The 17253-nt window shown below is 34.2% G+C and overlaps 1 protein-coding gene across 5 annotated transcripts in view; it reads left to right on the top strand.

The window, feature by feature from the left end:
* LOC141399570 (uncharacterized) overlaps positions 1–17253 on the top strand; it is a 36986-nt gene that overhangs the window by 8972 nt on the left and 10761 nt on the right. For 3 of the 5 annotated variants that reach the window (XM_073978574.1, XM_073978572.1, XM_073978571.1), the window contains one exon: positions 3536–3666. The exons of the other annotated variants lie outside the window; for them this stretch is intronic. In XM_073978574.1, coding sequence (XP_073834675.1) covers positions 3536–3666 — 131 coding nt within the window. The remainder of the gene's footprint in view (positions 1–3535; positions 3667–17253) is intronic. 5 annotated transcript variants of the gene reach the window in all.

Raw genomic sequence — 17253 nt, 5'->3', positions numbered from 1 at the left:
ATAAAAATAAATCACTATGAACTGCATATCTCAATAAATTTGTGTACATCTACTGATAATATATTAATACAAATACTTTATTAAACACAATAAGTTTAAAGGTTGTTTTAGGCAAAAAAATTATGGTAGTAGGGTGTACTAATTTTGTGACCGACACTGTATATGCTTTACTCTAATTGTCGTTGGAAGTTCAGTAGTGCGATTCTCTAACTAATTTTTTGAGTTACCGGCAATTGTCGGTAAAATTAAAATGCTTATAATTTCAGTAATTACCGATGTTTTTCGGTAAGTTAGCGACGAATAAAAAGCAGTCGTAAAGTTCTACCGATAGCAAGAGTGTTGTCAACTTTTATTTGAACTTTTCATTCATAATTCTGCGTTTTAATTTTAACGATTGTTGTCGGTAACTCAAAAAATTGTTACAGAATCGCACTACAGAGCCACCACCAAACACACCTGTTTTACTTTCAGTCTCTGAAAGGCACTGTGACGTTAACACCACTTTTCCTTTTCGTATTTTTAACAAAATTAGTATGTGACAGATTGAACTTTTCCTCTTTAGTATTGGAACAGAGCTATAGTTTTAAAAATGGCTGAAATATATATGATTTTGTTGACATTTTGCACAAGTAGTTCACAGATATGTATATAAAGGAGAAAAACAATTGGTTTTATTCAACAAAAATACAGGTTTCTTTTCCGAAAAAATTTTCACATACACAAAACTGAAAAGCTGCGAAATTTCTATTTATTTCAATGAATGTTAGGTTAGGGGTTTTTAATTCGATAATATCGATATTTAATGTTTAAAGAAAATCGATATTATCGATTGTGCCATCGATTTTTTTGTTGGAAGTTCAGAGCCACCACCAAACACACCGTTTTTTTTTTGGCACTGTGACTACTTTGACGTTACCCAATGATTACACATGCAAGTAAATTGCAGCATGGTACAAATACACAGGTAGCCGCATCGGCAATTGTTGGTAACACAATGTGTCAACATTTGACATCAATTCAATGCAGTTGACACATTATGTTACCATCAGCTGGCATGATAATGCTACCTGTATTATTGTACCATGATTGCAGACAGTTGTGTATACATATTACCCTGCGTTTACACATGACAGGACAGTTGAGTACATGTATTGATTGTCAATAACCCAAAACTTGCCTCTGTGACGTAGGCGTCCAGACAACTGCAAAAACAGTTGTAAGATTATGAATGAAAATCGTCGATTTCTTTTTGTTTTCCGTTCACATATTTTGTTCTTGTTCATGTTCTTTTGTTTTCAACACATTTCAATTATTATCTCACTTATTTTTCCAAAAATTTGTCTTCCCTACGGTCTGTGAAAAACTGATGGACAGATGGGTGACAGCCGACAAATGTATGTATGTGTTAGTAAATCAGGGTTGTATTTGCAGACAGTCTGTCTTGTGTAAACGCCTAGTTATAGGCGAAACTTCAATTTTTTCGAACTGATACTTGCATGTGTAAACGTTCGGAAAAAATTTGAAGTTACTATCAAAGTACTTACATTGATTACTGACAAGGAAATTTTATCGGCAGTGAGGTTGATAGTTGGTGTGGCAGTGAATATGTGTGAGTGTATTGGTATTTTTCGAACTGTCACTTGCATGTGTAAACGGGGTGTTAACACAACTTTTCCGTTTCGTATTTTTTAACAAAATTAGTAGCTTTGTTCCTTTACGTTAAAGTTTCTTCAAGTTTTACCATATTTACCATTTTTAACTCGGAAAGCGTTCCTTAACCCCAAAAAGTAGTAAAACTGAAAGCAATTTTTAAGACAGTGAGAGAGGAGAGAGTGCCAAAATGGCTTTCTTTTTTACTACTTTCTGCTCAACAAATGTCGTTGTCCTACGCGGTATGTTTTTTACATATTTGTGCATACCAACTGCCACTTTTTACAAAGCTGAATTTTTTACACATGGTGTGAACCATACAGAAATGTCAATGCATCAAAGTGTTATATGCATACACATGTACTTTTTTCGAATAGAACGCGCTCTATTCTCGTCTGTGCAACCAAAAGTAAACAGCTGTTTTGTTTGTACGCTATATAAATAAAGAAAACAACAGAAAACGAATGAAAAATACAATCTTGCACTGCAGAAGGAATTACATATGGACGAAAAAAAGTGGCAGTTACTATGCATGAATATGTAAAAAGCAGACCGTGTGAAAACTGCATTACTTTTGTGCAAAACTTGTTACGTGAGAGAAATTTTCACAGTTTTCTGAGAGAAGAGAGAACTTCTCTTTCTTGCTACTTTGACTATTAAAAAGGTAAAGGAACAAAGGTAGTATGTGACAGATTGAACCAAGGCAAATTCATATAAGGTATATGCATGAATTACAACAACTAACAAATTTACAAAAACAACATTGTTGTTATTGAAAATTAATTGTCAAAGATAAATATTGACTAATAGGGTCGTTCCAAAATTTTTTTCAGGAAAAACATAAATAAATTTTGAACATCAATCATAAATTTCGAAGTTTCAAATTTCACGAGTAGACCATATTACATTTTGAAAACCAAATTTACAAAAAAGTAAAAATACAGCTGATTGTCACTTCTACCTTCTATAAATGTGCCTTGGATTGAACATTTTCCTCTTTTTTAGCTTTGTTCCTTTACTTTTTTAATGGTAAGAGTGGTAAAAGAGAAAAGTGTCAAAATTGTTCAAAATTGCTCTCTCATGAACATTTTTAACAGAAAAGTAAAGGAACGGAAAAATGGTAGGTCTGGCAGCAATGTCAGAAAAAAAAAACATAAAAAATCAATTTTCGTCTTTTATTTCACAGTTTTTAATTTAGTGTTGTCAGTGTTCGACTTTTTCTTCGGTTTTTCGTCCATTTTGTGAAATAATCGTCAAACAAAAGTCGAAAAATCAGTTCTGCCATTTTCTACCTGCAGAAATTTTGCTGGTAGCCTGTGGTAGAAGAGAAAGCTATTTTCGCTATCTCTCCCCTCTCACTCTCTTAAAAATTGCTTCCAGTTTTGCCACTTTTCGGGGTTAAGGAACGCTTTGCAGGTTAAAAATGGTAACAAATGGTTAAAATGGTAACCTCAGGTAAGTAAAGGAACACAGCTTTTATTAAACAAGTATTGGAACAGAGCCATAGTTTATATTCAGAGGACTTCTTATCAAAAACAACGGCGTTACTCTTTGGCATTTTGTGAGATTTAAAAATATCCTCTACTCTCTCTTTTCTGATTGGAATTTGTTGACATTGACAATTTAGTGATGGCAATACTGTAAAAAGTGCTGCCAAAGTTCAACGTAACAACATCTGTTTACGTTTCTGTTGTGTGTGGTAACGTGGCGCCAATTGTCACACGACGAGGACCACCGTTAAGGATATATTCCAAAATGTAAGTATATTCATATGACAAACTAAATGTCGTTAAGGATATATTCCAAAATGTAAATATATTCATATAGACAAACTAATGTCTTATTTTATAATTAATGATTGGTGTAATTCTTTTATTCACTACAGGCTGTTAATGCAAAATATATGAAACAACGTCCCACGTGTCTGGTGTATGATGAATCCATGTCTCAACATCGTTGCCTTTTGGATGACAAACATCCCGAGTGCCCAGAACGCTTTATACGAGTTTTGGACCGGTAAGTTGTTGTGCCACTCGGTAATTTTCGAGAAAGTATAGAAATTGAAAATGAATTGCAAAAAATTACGAATAATGATTTACTAACAGAACGAAAAGGAAGATTGCATGACTGAAAAGATACCGTTCACTAGACAAATATTAAACAAGTAAGAAAAGCGTTAAGTTCGGCCGGGCCGAACTTTTTATACCCTCCACCACTTATTTCAGCCATTTCGCTGGATTAATGTGGCCTTCAAAATACCGAAATTCGGAAGGTACCGTTCTATGGGGGCTATATGATGGCGTGGACTTATACCTAAAAATTTCTGGGGGAAAGTTTTATACGTCTAAAGAAGAATTTCAGCCATCTCGGTGTGATAATGAGGCTAAAACGTTCAAAATATCGAAAATCGGGAGATATTGTATTATGGGGGCTATATCAACACGTGGACCTATATAAACATTTTATGGTAGAAATGTTTCTTAGCCTCTGGAAACACAAAATACAAAGTTTCAACCGATTCTTTGGTCAAATCAGTGTAATACATTCAAAATATATTAAAATGACGCGTACTTTTTAAGGGGCCTTATGTGGGGCTATACCAAAACGTGGACCTATATAACCCAACTTTGGAAGGAATGTTTTCTGGCCTCTGAAGACACAAAATACCAAATTACAACCAATTCTGTGGTCAAATGGGTCTAATACATTCAAAATATATTAAAATGACGCGTACTTTATATGGGGCCTTATATGGGGGCTATACCAAAACGTGGGCCTATATAACCCAACTATGGTAGGAATATTTGTTGGCCTCTGGAAACACAAAGTACCAAATTACAACCAATTCGGTGGTAAAATGGGCCAAATATCTTAAAAATTCCTTAAAACGACGACGCGTCACGCGTCATTTTGTATGGGGGCTATACGAAAGCGTGGACCTACATAGCCCGCTTTCAATACCAAAAGTCCTACGTAAATATAACACATTTTCCCAAAATTTCATCAACCTACGTCAATCCGTTCGGACGCTAGAGTGATTTCCACAGACGGACGGACCGACATGGCTATATCGATGTAGAATTGCACGCTGATCAAGAATATATATACTTTGTGGGGTCTACAATGATTATTTCGAGTAGTTACAAACGTAGTGACAAACTTAATACACCCCCATCCTATGGTGGAGGGTATAAAAACGCACCCGATACGATAGTGCAATTGGATAAATAATAGCATTACCAACAAAGACATAGTATGGATACGGCTCACCATTTCTATCTCTTCTGCATCTCCACATTAGACGAAGCTAGAGATCTAACCTAATGATTCCCACAATAAAATTGATCCCTGGCTTATCGAGTGACTTGGTTTCGTTTGTTTCATACGAATTTTGCAGCAAAGCAAGATTGCAAAACATAGAAGCCGTATATTTATGAAATGTTTTGTGTTTTATTCAAAAAACCACAAACTTTCTGGATAAAATTTAATTGAAATTGCTGTTAGTATGTGCCTCTTTCCAATTATTTCATACACTTAAAAATTTGTTACTACAGTAGAACTTTGATATTTCGTAATCCTCGATAATTCGTGAAAATTGACTAGTTCCTTGAATAACGAATTATGGAAGTTCTACTGCATTTGCTATTATTTGCGCGGATAGAGCTAAACAATTTAAAATTGGAATGAAAATTGGACTTAAGGGTTATATTCTGGAGTCGGAGTCGATCCAAAAATACCTCGACTCCGAAATCTTGAAATGAACAATTAAATGCAATGTGTTACAATGGTTTTGCAATTTGTTAGTTGACTAACTATATAAATTAACCTCGGAATGTATTGCGTATCAAATACAAAGGAAATAAAGGAAAGAAAAAATAAAATGCTAAATTTACACTATTCAGTTTCTGTGTTATATATTGTTTTCGCGGCGGAAAATTTGCCACTATAATTTTTTTATTCATTTGTATAAAATTCCTTTTAGCATACAAAGTAGTGCAAAGCACTTTGTTATTTAGAATGCAGAGCAAAGTATTTATAAATAATCAGAATGTGCAAAGATTATTTATGTACTGCTGTGAAAGAAATAATAGCACCACCTCTTACAAAAATGCTTTCTACGACCAATGCTTTCTAAGACCAATTCTTGCGTTTTTATAACTAAACGAATGTAAAGAATTTTAAAGTATTAGAAATTAATTTTTTTTAAACACACACATAGTGGTGTAGGGTATAACAAAAGTAGCACCATTAGTAAAATTTCTATTAAAATTATTGAAATTGAACAAACGTCTATACTTTTGTACTAAAGAATGGTAGTCAAATGGAATCAAGTGTCTACTCACTTAAGCTGTGTTCCAGAACTAAATAGTTTTTACAATTTTTACGACTTTTACACATTTTACTCGAAAAAGCGTTCCCGTACACAAAAAAGTTGTAAAATGTTCACTTCTCTTTAAACAAAAATGGCGCTGAATGACGCTCTCTTTAAAAACTTTTTACACGACAAATTTGGGCGAGTAAAAAAATAGTAACATGGTTGCCGGCGTCTGATTGGCTGACACGCCGACTTTGACATTTGTTCCAGTTTTTTTTGACGTATTTTTCATTTTTCCGTTCCCGAACTATTTCAAAAAACTTGTGTGTGAGAACAAATTTTTTGCAGTTCTCTCTTTTACGAGTTTTACCATTAAAAAGTACGGGAACGAAGCTTTATTGTTCAGTTGAGTGCCATAGTTGTTCTCACAACTGTATATTACAAAAATTTTAAAAATAAACTCATACTATATATGTAAGTACAGAAGAGAAATTGTAAAACATTGTTACTTTGACTTTGCAGCATTAAACATCGTGTGCATTCGTTTAGATAGTACTGCAAATTATATTATTATGCGTGAATTTTGTTTCTAACACCATGAATTGGCAACAGAAACTGTTTTGTGAAGTGGCTGAAGGACGCGCCAGAGTTCCTTACTCTCCTGAAACAAAACTTGTTATTATGACTCTGTTAACACAAAAAACCAGCAAAAGAGAGCGATTCGAGAGAGACATTTTGACAGTTCTTTCACTGAGAGCTTGCAAATTCTTGCTGGACAAATTTCTTCTAGCAAGCACTTGCAAGCTCTTCTTCTTCCTGAAAACAATCAATCAGCCGCTTTTAGTTTTTTGTTGATTTATGTTTGTGAACATTAAAAACAATTTTATTGTGGAAATAACATAGTCTAATTGCATTGTTATATGGAGAACAAATTTGTAAAGTGGAAAAATACTTTTTTGTTTCTTTCTCTTTTTTATTTTTAATTAAATACAGCGTGTTGCTTCCTTTGTTGGCGGACAAAATTGTTCTGTTTTGGCAAGTCAGCTGATTGCTTGCTGGTTTTTGCTGGGAAGGTGTCTGTTTACTTTTTACAATTTTCTAGCAAAAGAGAATAAAAACACCTTACTCTCTGAGAAAGTTCTTGCTGGACAATTCTTGCTGGAAAAGTAACCAGACAGACTTAAGATATTGAAGAAATTTCGAATGCATACAATAACAACAACGACTTTAAGAATTTATTTAAATTCGTTTCAATGATGAAACAATTAATCAAGCTAGCAAAGATGGAGGAACTTTAGATCAAAAGAAAAAAGTAATTGATAATTTTATATTGATGTTGGAAAATACACAATTTTCCAACAGGTCCAATTTCTACTGCACATTGACTGTGTGGAAAGAATTGTTGTAATATGGTAACTTGTATTTACCATATCTAACTACCCATTTCACAATAGAAAAATTTTTAAATGACATTAGAATAAAGTCGAAATATAAAGCAACGTTGCGTACCTTAACATACGCAAAGGAACGATTCGATGCTAGCATCGAATGCACTAATAGTTTGGAAGACAGTTACAGTTTGTACGCAATGGAGCATAATTTTCCCGAGAATTAATTTCTAATTTAGTACACAAGTTTAAATAAATGATTTTAATTTGATAATACAAATGTAATTGTATTTTCGTTTACATTTTAATTGATTAACTTGTTACTTTATAAAATTATATAAAAAATAAAAAAAAAAATTATATAAACACAAAATGTATAGGGTGTTTTTTTTATTACAGGTTTGTTTTTCGAATAGAGATAAAACTGGCATTTTGGGGTAAATCTGACAACTCTAATGTCATTTATGTTCAGTTTGGTTTGCCATTTCATCATATTTAAACATTAATGGCATAAAATTATCCTTCTAATACTTAGTTTACATTTGCAACTTTTTCGTGATTTCGCTGGCTTTTCGTGATTTCGCGCGAAATCCAGCAAAATTTTTCATGATTTGGCATTCAAAAATGAAATCATCTCAATTCGTGATTTCAGCGAAATCAACATCGAAATCACAGTACACATGATATACAACCTTGCTTTTGTCTAGAAAAGTACCAAAAGTTGCAACACATTTTACAAATCACAATAAACAAGGTAGATGTGCGAATTGCTGCAACAAAAAATGTTAGTATCAAAATTTGTAAACAAAGTGAAAAAATACTAAATTACTTTGTTACAATGCTATTTTTCATTGTGTTCCCGTACTTTTTTAATGGTAATATTAGAAAAAAGAGCGAATTGTCAAAAATTGTTTCCCCATACAAATTTCTTAAAAAATACGGGAACGGAAAAATAACGGAAATTGCAAAAACTCCAGCAGAAATGTCAAAATCAATGTATCAGCTATAATATTAGATACCAATGAACATATGAACATGCTTCCTGCTAGTTTCTACTAGGCCAAAATTGTATGGCAGAAAACATGAGAAGAGGGTGTTATTCGGCGCTGTTTAAAGAGAAGTGCAAGTCTTGCTAGATTTCGGAGTACGGGAACGCATTTTAAGCACTAAACGGGAAAACTACTGCAAGTACTAATATTTTGCAGGTTCTGAGCTATCAAAATTTATTATTATGATGTCTCAATGATCAAATAATTTTTTATTTTTTCATTTGTTAGTACTATACATAATTAATACGAATAAAGTTGTAAAGTTCTATATTGTCGTATATTGTTGATAATTAATTCAATTTACAATAACTTGTTTTGAAAATTCATGTCCGATCAGCTGCGCATATGCATCTACCTTGATCAGTGTGATATGTTTGAAATTAACAAAAAATAAGTGTAAACACCGGGGTGTATTTCAGGATTTCGTGAAATCCAGTTGATTTTGGAGCGCAAGTGTAAACTTGGCATAATAAAGCCAAAATGATGGACATTAAAACGATATTCTTGTGTTTTATGTCAATTCGAAGTTCTATACCACTAAAAAAATCACCCTATATCAAATGTAGTACCATTTACTTAAAATTATCGTCTGTTTGTTTGAAGATTATAAACTCAAAAAACCGCTAAACCGATCTTCCTGAAACTTTCGGAGTATTTTATTTACCCGAAATGATGGAATAACAAGTAAAAAAGTATTAAGTTCGGCCGGGCCGAACTTTTCATACCCTCCACCATAAAATATTCATTCCTGTCCCCAACTTTAAGTGAGTACGTTAAAATGTCAGATAATGTACATAAAATGCTTCATTCGGGAGGTCCTTTTTTATGGTGCCTATATCTAACTGTTGACAATTTTTGGTGGGCTAGAAATTGGGAGGTACTGTTATATAGGGGTTATAATAAAACATGGGCCTATGTTGACAGTTTTTGATGGGAGCCTTTAATGTCAAATAGCTCCTAATTCGGTTAAAAAATTTAGCTAGAATCCTCAAAATATCGAAAATCGGTACATAACGTGGGAACTTCAAATGTCATTAACAGCTAGTTCGGAGGTATCTGGGCTATACGAAAATATGAACTTAAATGAACAAATTACAGTAAGTTCGTCCAAAAAATAAAGCTAAGGTACGGAAAATCGGGAGGTTTGTTTTGTGGCTATACAAAAACATGGACCTACGTTCGGTTAAACATTTTAAGTAAAATCCTCAAAGTACCGAAAATCGGGAAGTATCGTTATATTGGGGCTATGTTGAAAATTGTTGATGCAGATGTGTGGTGACCACTACAACCGTCAAATGTCAAATTACAGTTAGTTCTGTTAAAAATTTTACCTAAAATTGCCAAATTACTGAAAATTGGGAGGTACCGTTACATGGGAGCTATATCCGAACATGGACCTATGTTGACAATTTTTGATGGAGAGGTGTTGTGACCACTAAGAACTTCAAATGTTACTGCTAGTTCGGTTTTATATTGTAGGTAAAATCATCAAATTACTGAAAATCGGAAGGTACCGTTATATGGGGGCTTTCTTGACAATTTTTGGTGGAGAGGTGTGGTGACCACTAAGAATTTCAAATGTCAAATGTTCAAATTACAGATAATTCGGTTAAAACTTGTAGGTAAAATTCTCAAAATACCTGAAATCGGGCGGTAACGTTATATGGGGGCTATTCCAAAACATGGACCTATGTCCACTAGTTATAAATGTTTATTGACATTTAAGAACCCTAAATGTCAATTGATAACTCTATCGGTCTGAAAATGTAGATAAAAACGTCAAAATGCCGTAAATCGGGGGCACCGTTATATGTGGGCTATACCAAAACGTGGACCAAGGTCCACAACTTTTTTTATATAAGTTTAGTTACACTTAAGAACCCTAAATGTCAAATTATAGCTATATCGGTCTGAAAATGTAGCTAAAAACGTCAAAATACCGTAAATCGGGGGATACCGTTATATGGGGGCTATACCAAAACGTGGACCTATGTCCACAAGTTTTGTCACAGAAGTTTATTGACATTTAAGAACTTCAAATGTCAAATTATAGCTTCGTCGGTCTGAAAATGTAGCTAAAAACGACAAAATACCGTAAATCGGGGGGTACCGTTATATGGGGGCTATACCAAAACGTGGACCTATGTCCACAACTTTTGTTGTATGAGTTTATTGATACTTAAGAACCCTAAATGTCAAATTATAGCTAAATCGGTCTGAAAATGTAGCTAAAACCGTCAAAATACCGTAAATGGGGGGACCCTTATATGGGGGCTATACCAAAACGTGGACCTATGTCCGTAACTTTTGTTATATAAGTTTATTGACATTTAAGAACCCTAAATGTCAAATTATAGCTACATCGGTCTGAAAATGCAGCTAAAAACGTCAAAATACCGTAAATCGGGGGCTACCGTTATATGGGGGCTATAACAAAACGTGGACCTATGTCCACAAATTTAGTTATATAAGTTTACTGACACTTAAGAACCCTAAATGTCAAATTATAGCTAAATCGGTCTGAAAATGTAGCTACAAACGTCAAAATACCGCAAATCGGGGGGTTCCGTTATATGGGGGCTATACCAAAACGTGGACCTGTATCCACAAGTTTTGTTAAATAAGTTTAATGACACTTAAGAACCCTAAATGTCAAAATATAGCTAAGTCGGTCTGAAAATGTAGCTAAAACCGTCAAAATACCGTAAATCGGGGGGTACCGTTATATGGGGGCTATACCAAAACGTGGACCTATGTCCACAACTTTTGTTATATAAGTTTATTAACATTTAAGAACCCTAAATGTCAAATTATAGCTACATCGGTCTGATAATGTAGCTAAAAACGTCAAAATACCGTATATCGGGGGGTACCGTTATATGGGGGCTATACCAAAACGTGGACCTATGTCCACAACTTTTGTTATATAAGTTTATTGATACTTAAGAACCCTAAATGTCAAATTATAGCTAAATCGGTCGAAAAATGTAGCTAAAAACGTCAAAATACCGCAAATCGGGGGGTACCGTTATATGGGGGCTATACCAAAACGTGGACCTATGTCCACAAGTTTTGTTATATATGTTTACTGACACTTAAGAACCCTAAATGTCAAATTATAGCCAAATCGGTCTGAAAATGTAGCTAAAAACGTCAAAATGCCGTAAATCGGGGGGTACCGTTATATGGGGGCTATACCAAAACGTGGACCGATATAGCCCATCATCGAACTTGACCTGCCTGCAAACAAAAGACGCATTTTCCCAAAATTTCAGCGTCCTATCTCCATTTTTGTGGATGCTAGAGTGATTACCACAGACGGACGGACGGACGGACGGACGTGCTCAGATCGACTTAGAATTTTACCCTGATCAAGAATATATATACTTTATAGGGTCGCAAATGAGTATTTCAATGCGTTACAAACGGAAAAACAAACTTAATATACCCTCCATACTATGGTGGAGGGTATAAAAAATATAAATTGTTTCCTTAAGGTCTGTTTACACCATATATCAATGTCATATGAGCTGTCATTTCTTTCGCCCATTCGACATTCTCTATGTTTGTCAAAATTGACGTCATCCATACAACTTTCAATTTGTGCGTTCATACCTACAAGTGTTATTTTCGTATGACATAACCTATAAATATAAAAACAGCTGTTTTTGTCATTGTTTACATTTTTTGTTGAGTTGCAAATTTGGGCAAATTTTAATTTTGGTTGAAGGAAAATGAATATCTAGCATGTTTGTTGTGGTAGAATAGGTTTTTGGGGTTATAGAGGCATTCATGTTTTTCCACAAAGCGATCATTTCCAAGACTGCTTCTTTCGACCAATCAATCTGAAAATAACATTATAAACACCCTTTATTTACTTTGCTAAATATTTAAATATACATACATAACTTTCCATTTTCTTTTTTAAAAGATTTTGTTTTCAATTTTTTTGAGAATGCCAGAAAACAGCTGATAAATTTATGTTTACATACAGTGACTCCCACGACTAACCGGACACTTGCAATGTCGGATTTGTTTTCTTCATAACTTATTGAAAAATTATATTAAATGGAAAATTTTATGTATCAAGATATAGGAAATTTTATTAACTTTCATGTTATAATGTGGAAAAAATTATTATTATTTACAAGTCACAATTTAACGATTTACAAGCCAACGTACAAAATTCGTTCCACACGTCTAACCGGACAAATCAGAATCATGTGGTTTTCTCTAAAGTAACGGGACTTTTGAACGGGACCGATCAGTTTATTTTTGTTGTTTAGTGATTATTATGGGATATTATATGCTTTTCATAAATTAGTTAGTGAGTTTTTTCGCAAGAACAAGACGTTATGGCGCCTTCTCGTACTCATACTTCTATTGAAATTCGTAAACTTGTTTTACGGCTTCGTGAAGATAATAAATCTATAAGAGAGATATCAAATATAGTAAAAATCAGCAAATCGACTGTCCACGATATTATTAAGAGGTTTGACAAAGAAAATAGGGTACAAAATAAAGACAGATCAGGGCAAGGAAAGAAGCTTACGCCACAAGATGAGAAGTTTATTCGCCGAGTAGTTGAAAAAGACCCCTTTATTTCAGCAGAGAAAGTCAAAAATATAGTAAAAACAGAAAGAAATAAAGAAGTTTCTAACGAAACTATTCGGAGAACACTTAGAAGCTTTGATTTACATGGTAGATCTGTCGTGAAAAAACCCTACATATCAGAAACGAATAGGAAAAAACGTGTGGAATTTGCTAAGCAACATTTAAATAAGCCTCATGATTTTTGGGAGAGGGTAAGTGACTCTTTATGGGTTTTAAATTCATTTTCTAACTAATTTTATTCATCCTTAAGGTACTTTTCACAGACGAAAGTAAATTTAACCTGCAGGGTTCAGACGGGCGCAGGTTTGTATGGCGAAAACCGAATCAAGCGTACATGCCAAAAAATACCATACCTACTTTAAAGCATGGTGGTGGTTCCGTCATGGTTTGGGGGTGTGTATCGTCGAAGGGCATGGGTAACTTACATTTTGTGGAGGGTATAATGGATCGTTTTCAATATGTTGATATTTTAAAGCAAAATGTAAAGCAGTCCTGTGCCAAATTGGGGATTGAAGATAATTTTATATTTTACCAAGATAACGATCCCAAGCATAAATCGGAGGTGGCCCGATCTTGGTTAATATATAACTGTCCCCATGTGCTAGATACACCTCCCCAATCCCCAGATCTAAATATTATTGAGCACATTTGGCAAGAAATTGGTCGAAAAATTTACCAAAAGAAGCACTCCAATGTCCAGGAGCTCAAGGTATCCATTCTAGAAGCTTGGAACAATATGGATCCACAAATTTGCAAAAATCTCCTCGATTCAATACCAAAGAGGCTAGAGGCTGTTGTATCCGCAAAAGGATATGCAACAAAATATTAATATTTATAAGGTCTATTAAATGTCCGATAGGACGTGTGGAATGAATTTTTTATGTTGTGTTACATTTTGTAGTTTTTTGCCGTGTAATTGGCTTTTTATGTTCTTTTTTGTTGTCGAAAACAAAATAAAATAAAATTTCCTTTATTTCATGCGAAATACGAACCATTTATCTATATTTTTCGTTAAGATATCATAAGAAGAAATTTTATGTAGGAGGTGTCCGGTTAGTCGTGAGAGTCACTGTACGAGAATGCCGTATCAAATAGAGCGCTCCCTAAATGAAAAATGTACATATGAGTTGCCAAATCATTTTGATAGATGAAAATTTTCATAGTGGTCACACTATGTGTACAACATTCGCAGGTAGAAAATTTGACATCTCATACGACATTGATAGATGGTGTAAACAACCCTTTACTCACCATGACCAGCGCTCTCTGTATTACAAGCGGGTGGGCTATCGGAAGAACCTCGCACATTATGATATTGTTGCTGTTGAGTATGCTCGTTAACATTCACATTCAGGTATGTGATGGAAAACGATTCGACACGTTTTCCCATAAATCAGATCGTATATATCACATTTAGGTGAATGTTTTAATGAAGTTGAAAATGGATTTTAAAAACATGATTCAAATAACCAGCACTTCCTATTATAAACCATTTCGATTCTGCAAATCGAGTCGATTCGGTTTTAATCACATACCTGATTATTTTCAGAGAAGACTTCGGTGGTAATTTCGGGCTCAGATGAGGTAACATCTGATGACGTCGTCTGTGTTGAAGGTGTTGCTACTGCTGAGGAAGCAGGGTCATTCGAATCAGTGGATTCTTGCGAGACATTTAAATATTTAAATAAATCTGCAATTAAAAAACACCAAAATCAAATAAAATCCATTGAAGCCACAGTAAACTATAACAAGTGAGCAAAGGCTATAGTCGGGTGGACCGACTATGAGATAAACACTGCACCTGCCAATAAGCTTCATATCATTTTTGGTTTTCGTGAACAGTTGAATTAGCACTTCACTTGTTTCGCACACGTCGAATAAAAGCAGAGATATTTTTCGTTAAAATAAAACTTTCATAATAAAACAAGTAAAAAAGTATCAGTCACCTGGGCCGACTGAGATATACCCATCTTCGTACCTAAAGATAAAAGGTTAATCAATGCTTCACACGTCTATAGATCATAGCCGACCATGAAGAGCGAGCGCTTAAATTGTTTATGTGTGGGTAAAATTACACTGACAGAACAGAACAGGGTGATGATTTTCATATTGAGTATGAAATGAAAAACACAGAAAAAAAGTTGTCACGGCGTGTTAGCATTCAGAGCCAAACATAGTGGTGGGTGTGTGGGTTCGAATCGTCGGCTTTCCTTTTTCATTTGCATTATAGATCATAAAAAACTCGATTAATAAATTAAAAAAAAATAATACTAAAAATGATCTTCGCCTAAAAAGGCAGTGAATCACAGTCAAAAGTATCCACTTCAGTTTTTTATTGGTGCATTGCAGACGTCATTAAAAATATTAATACAAAACAAAAAATCATTTTCAAATTCTTCCCTCCACATATTTGCTGTACAACTGCAAAATCTTTTCAGTGTACCAAAAAAAAAAAAAACAAATAAAGCGGCATCAACCTGATTGCATGACATTCAGTACAAGACTGAAGTAAAAAAATCAACACATTTGCTCTCTTACTTTGCGTTCGGGTCGAGTGTGTGTGATTTGCCGAAAAACTTCGTAACCATATCAATACCAACGAACGGGTTTGCTATAGATTTGAGCTTTTGGGTCAATTATGCAGGAAGAGTGAATTTACTTTCGTAGCAAAGGCCGAAAAGGACAATTTGCGAGAAAATTCAGAACGATCCAAGACGATTCCATAAACTGGTTTTTTTCCAAACTTTGGGTGGGAGGTACCGGAAGGAGTGGACCGATAAGGTATATCTTCGAACTTAAACGAAGTTTGGACAAAATATTGCAATACCAAAAATGGGAACCGAATCGGTTGATCCGTTCGTGAGTTATCGTGCGCTCCAGCCAGCCAGCCAGACAGACAGAGGAAAGACATAGCTCAATCGACTCCATTGTCGGCGGAAACGTATTTCTTCCAAACATACTTGGGGTCTAAAACCATTATTTCGATGAGGCACTCTTTGGTTGTAGTAAAATATACAGTGACACAGAAAAGTTTACATACACCCTACAAAAATGCAGTTTTGGCTAAAGCGTTTGGTTTTTTACAGCAACAACTGCACTGTGTGGCTCCTTGGTGACAAAATAACCATAATTACACAAATTTATTTTAATCTAAAACGTATATTTAATACAATTAAAGAAATTCAATTTTCACAACACAGAAAAGTATACATACACCCCAAGGAAATACGAGTATTATCATAAAATTTATGGAATTAGTAGCAAAATTTATAATTTTTTTAGGTTTGACGAATGTCTCTGGGTGTCTGAGATATATTTTAGAGAAAAAAAAAATAATTTTTGGGGGTCAAATGCCGTTATTTAGGGTCAAATTTCTTATATACCTCGTTAAAGCTGACCCTTGCTTAATTTTTTGCGTTTTTAGGTATTGTACTTTATAAAGTGCACAAAATTCGTATCAGATGGCAAATCTTGAGACCCTAGAATGCTTTGAAGTTGTTTTTGTGCATAATATACCTTCCTGAACGTCGATAAATGCACGTTTTCCCTCAGATTTCTCAGGAGGTGAATAGATTCCGCGGAATTCTTGGTGCAAATTACATATAGATGACCATGAATTGCCTTGTAATATGGTCGGATATAATCCTTGGGCATCAATTGACTCAGAAATGTACAATTATACGAAATGTTTCGCGCCTATAGTATCGGTAATGATCATAATACGAAAACGACGTTGTTCAGAGTACAAATTTCATGCTTTTTTGGTAGTGCTTATATTTTGTTGTTTTAGAAGCTTTGGGAACAGGTTTGTAACAAAATATTTCAGATTTCTGATTCAATTAAGGCCCAAGGATTGTATCAGGCCATATTACAAGGCAATTCAATGCATTTTGTATGTAATTTGCGCCAGGAATTCCGCAGAATATATTAACTTCCTGAGAAATTTGAGGAAAAACGTGCATTAATCGACGTCCAGGAAGGAATATTTTGCTCAATAACAACTCCAAAGCTTTCTTGGGTCTCAAGATTTGCAATCTGAAACAATTTTGTGATTTTTATAAAGTACAATACCTAAAAACTCAAAAAAATTAAGCAAGGATCAGCTTTAACGTGGTATATAAGAAATTTGACCCTAAATAACAGTATTTGACCCCCAAAAATTATTTTCTTTTCTCTAAAATATATCTCAGATACCCAGAGACATTCGCCAAAACTAAAAAATGTATAAATAAAAATG

This window comes from Musca autumnalis, unplaced genomic scaffold (assembly GCF_047663935.1).
Source record: "Musca autumnalis isolate F117 unplaced genomic scaffold, ASM4766393v1 scaffold_3, whole genome shotgun sequence".
In the NCBI taxonomy this organism is placed as follows: Eukaryota; Metazoa; Arthropoda; class Insecta; order Diptera; family Muscidae; genus Musca; species Musca autumnalis.
Note: the sequence above shows the minus strand (reverse complement) of the source record. Positions and strands in the feature narration are given on the sequence as shown.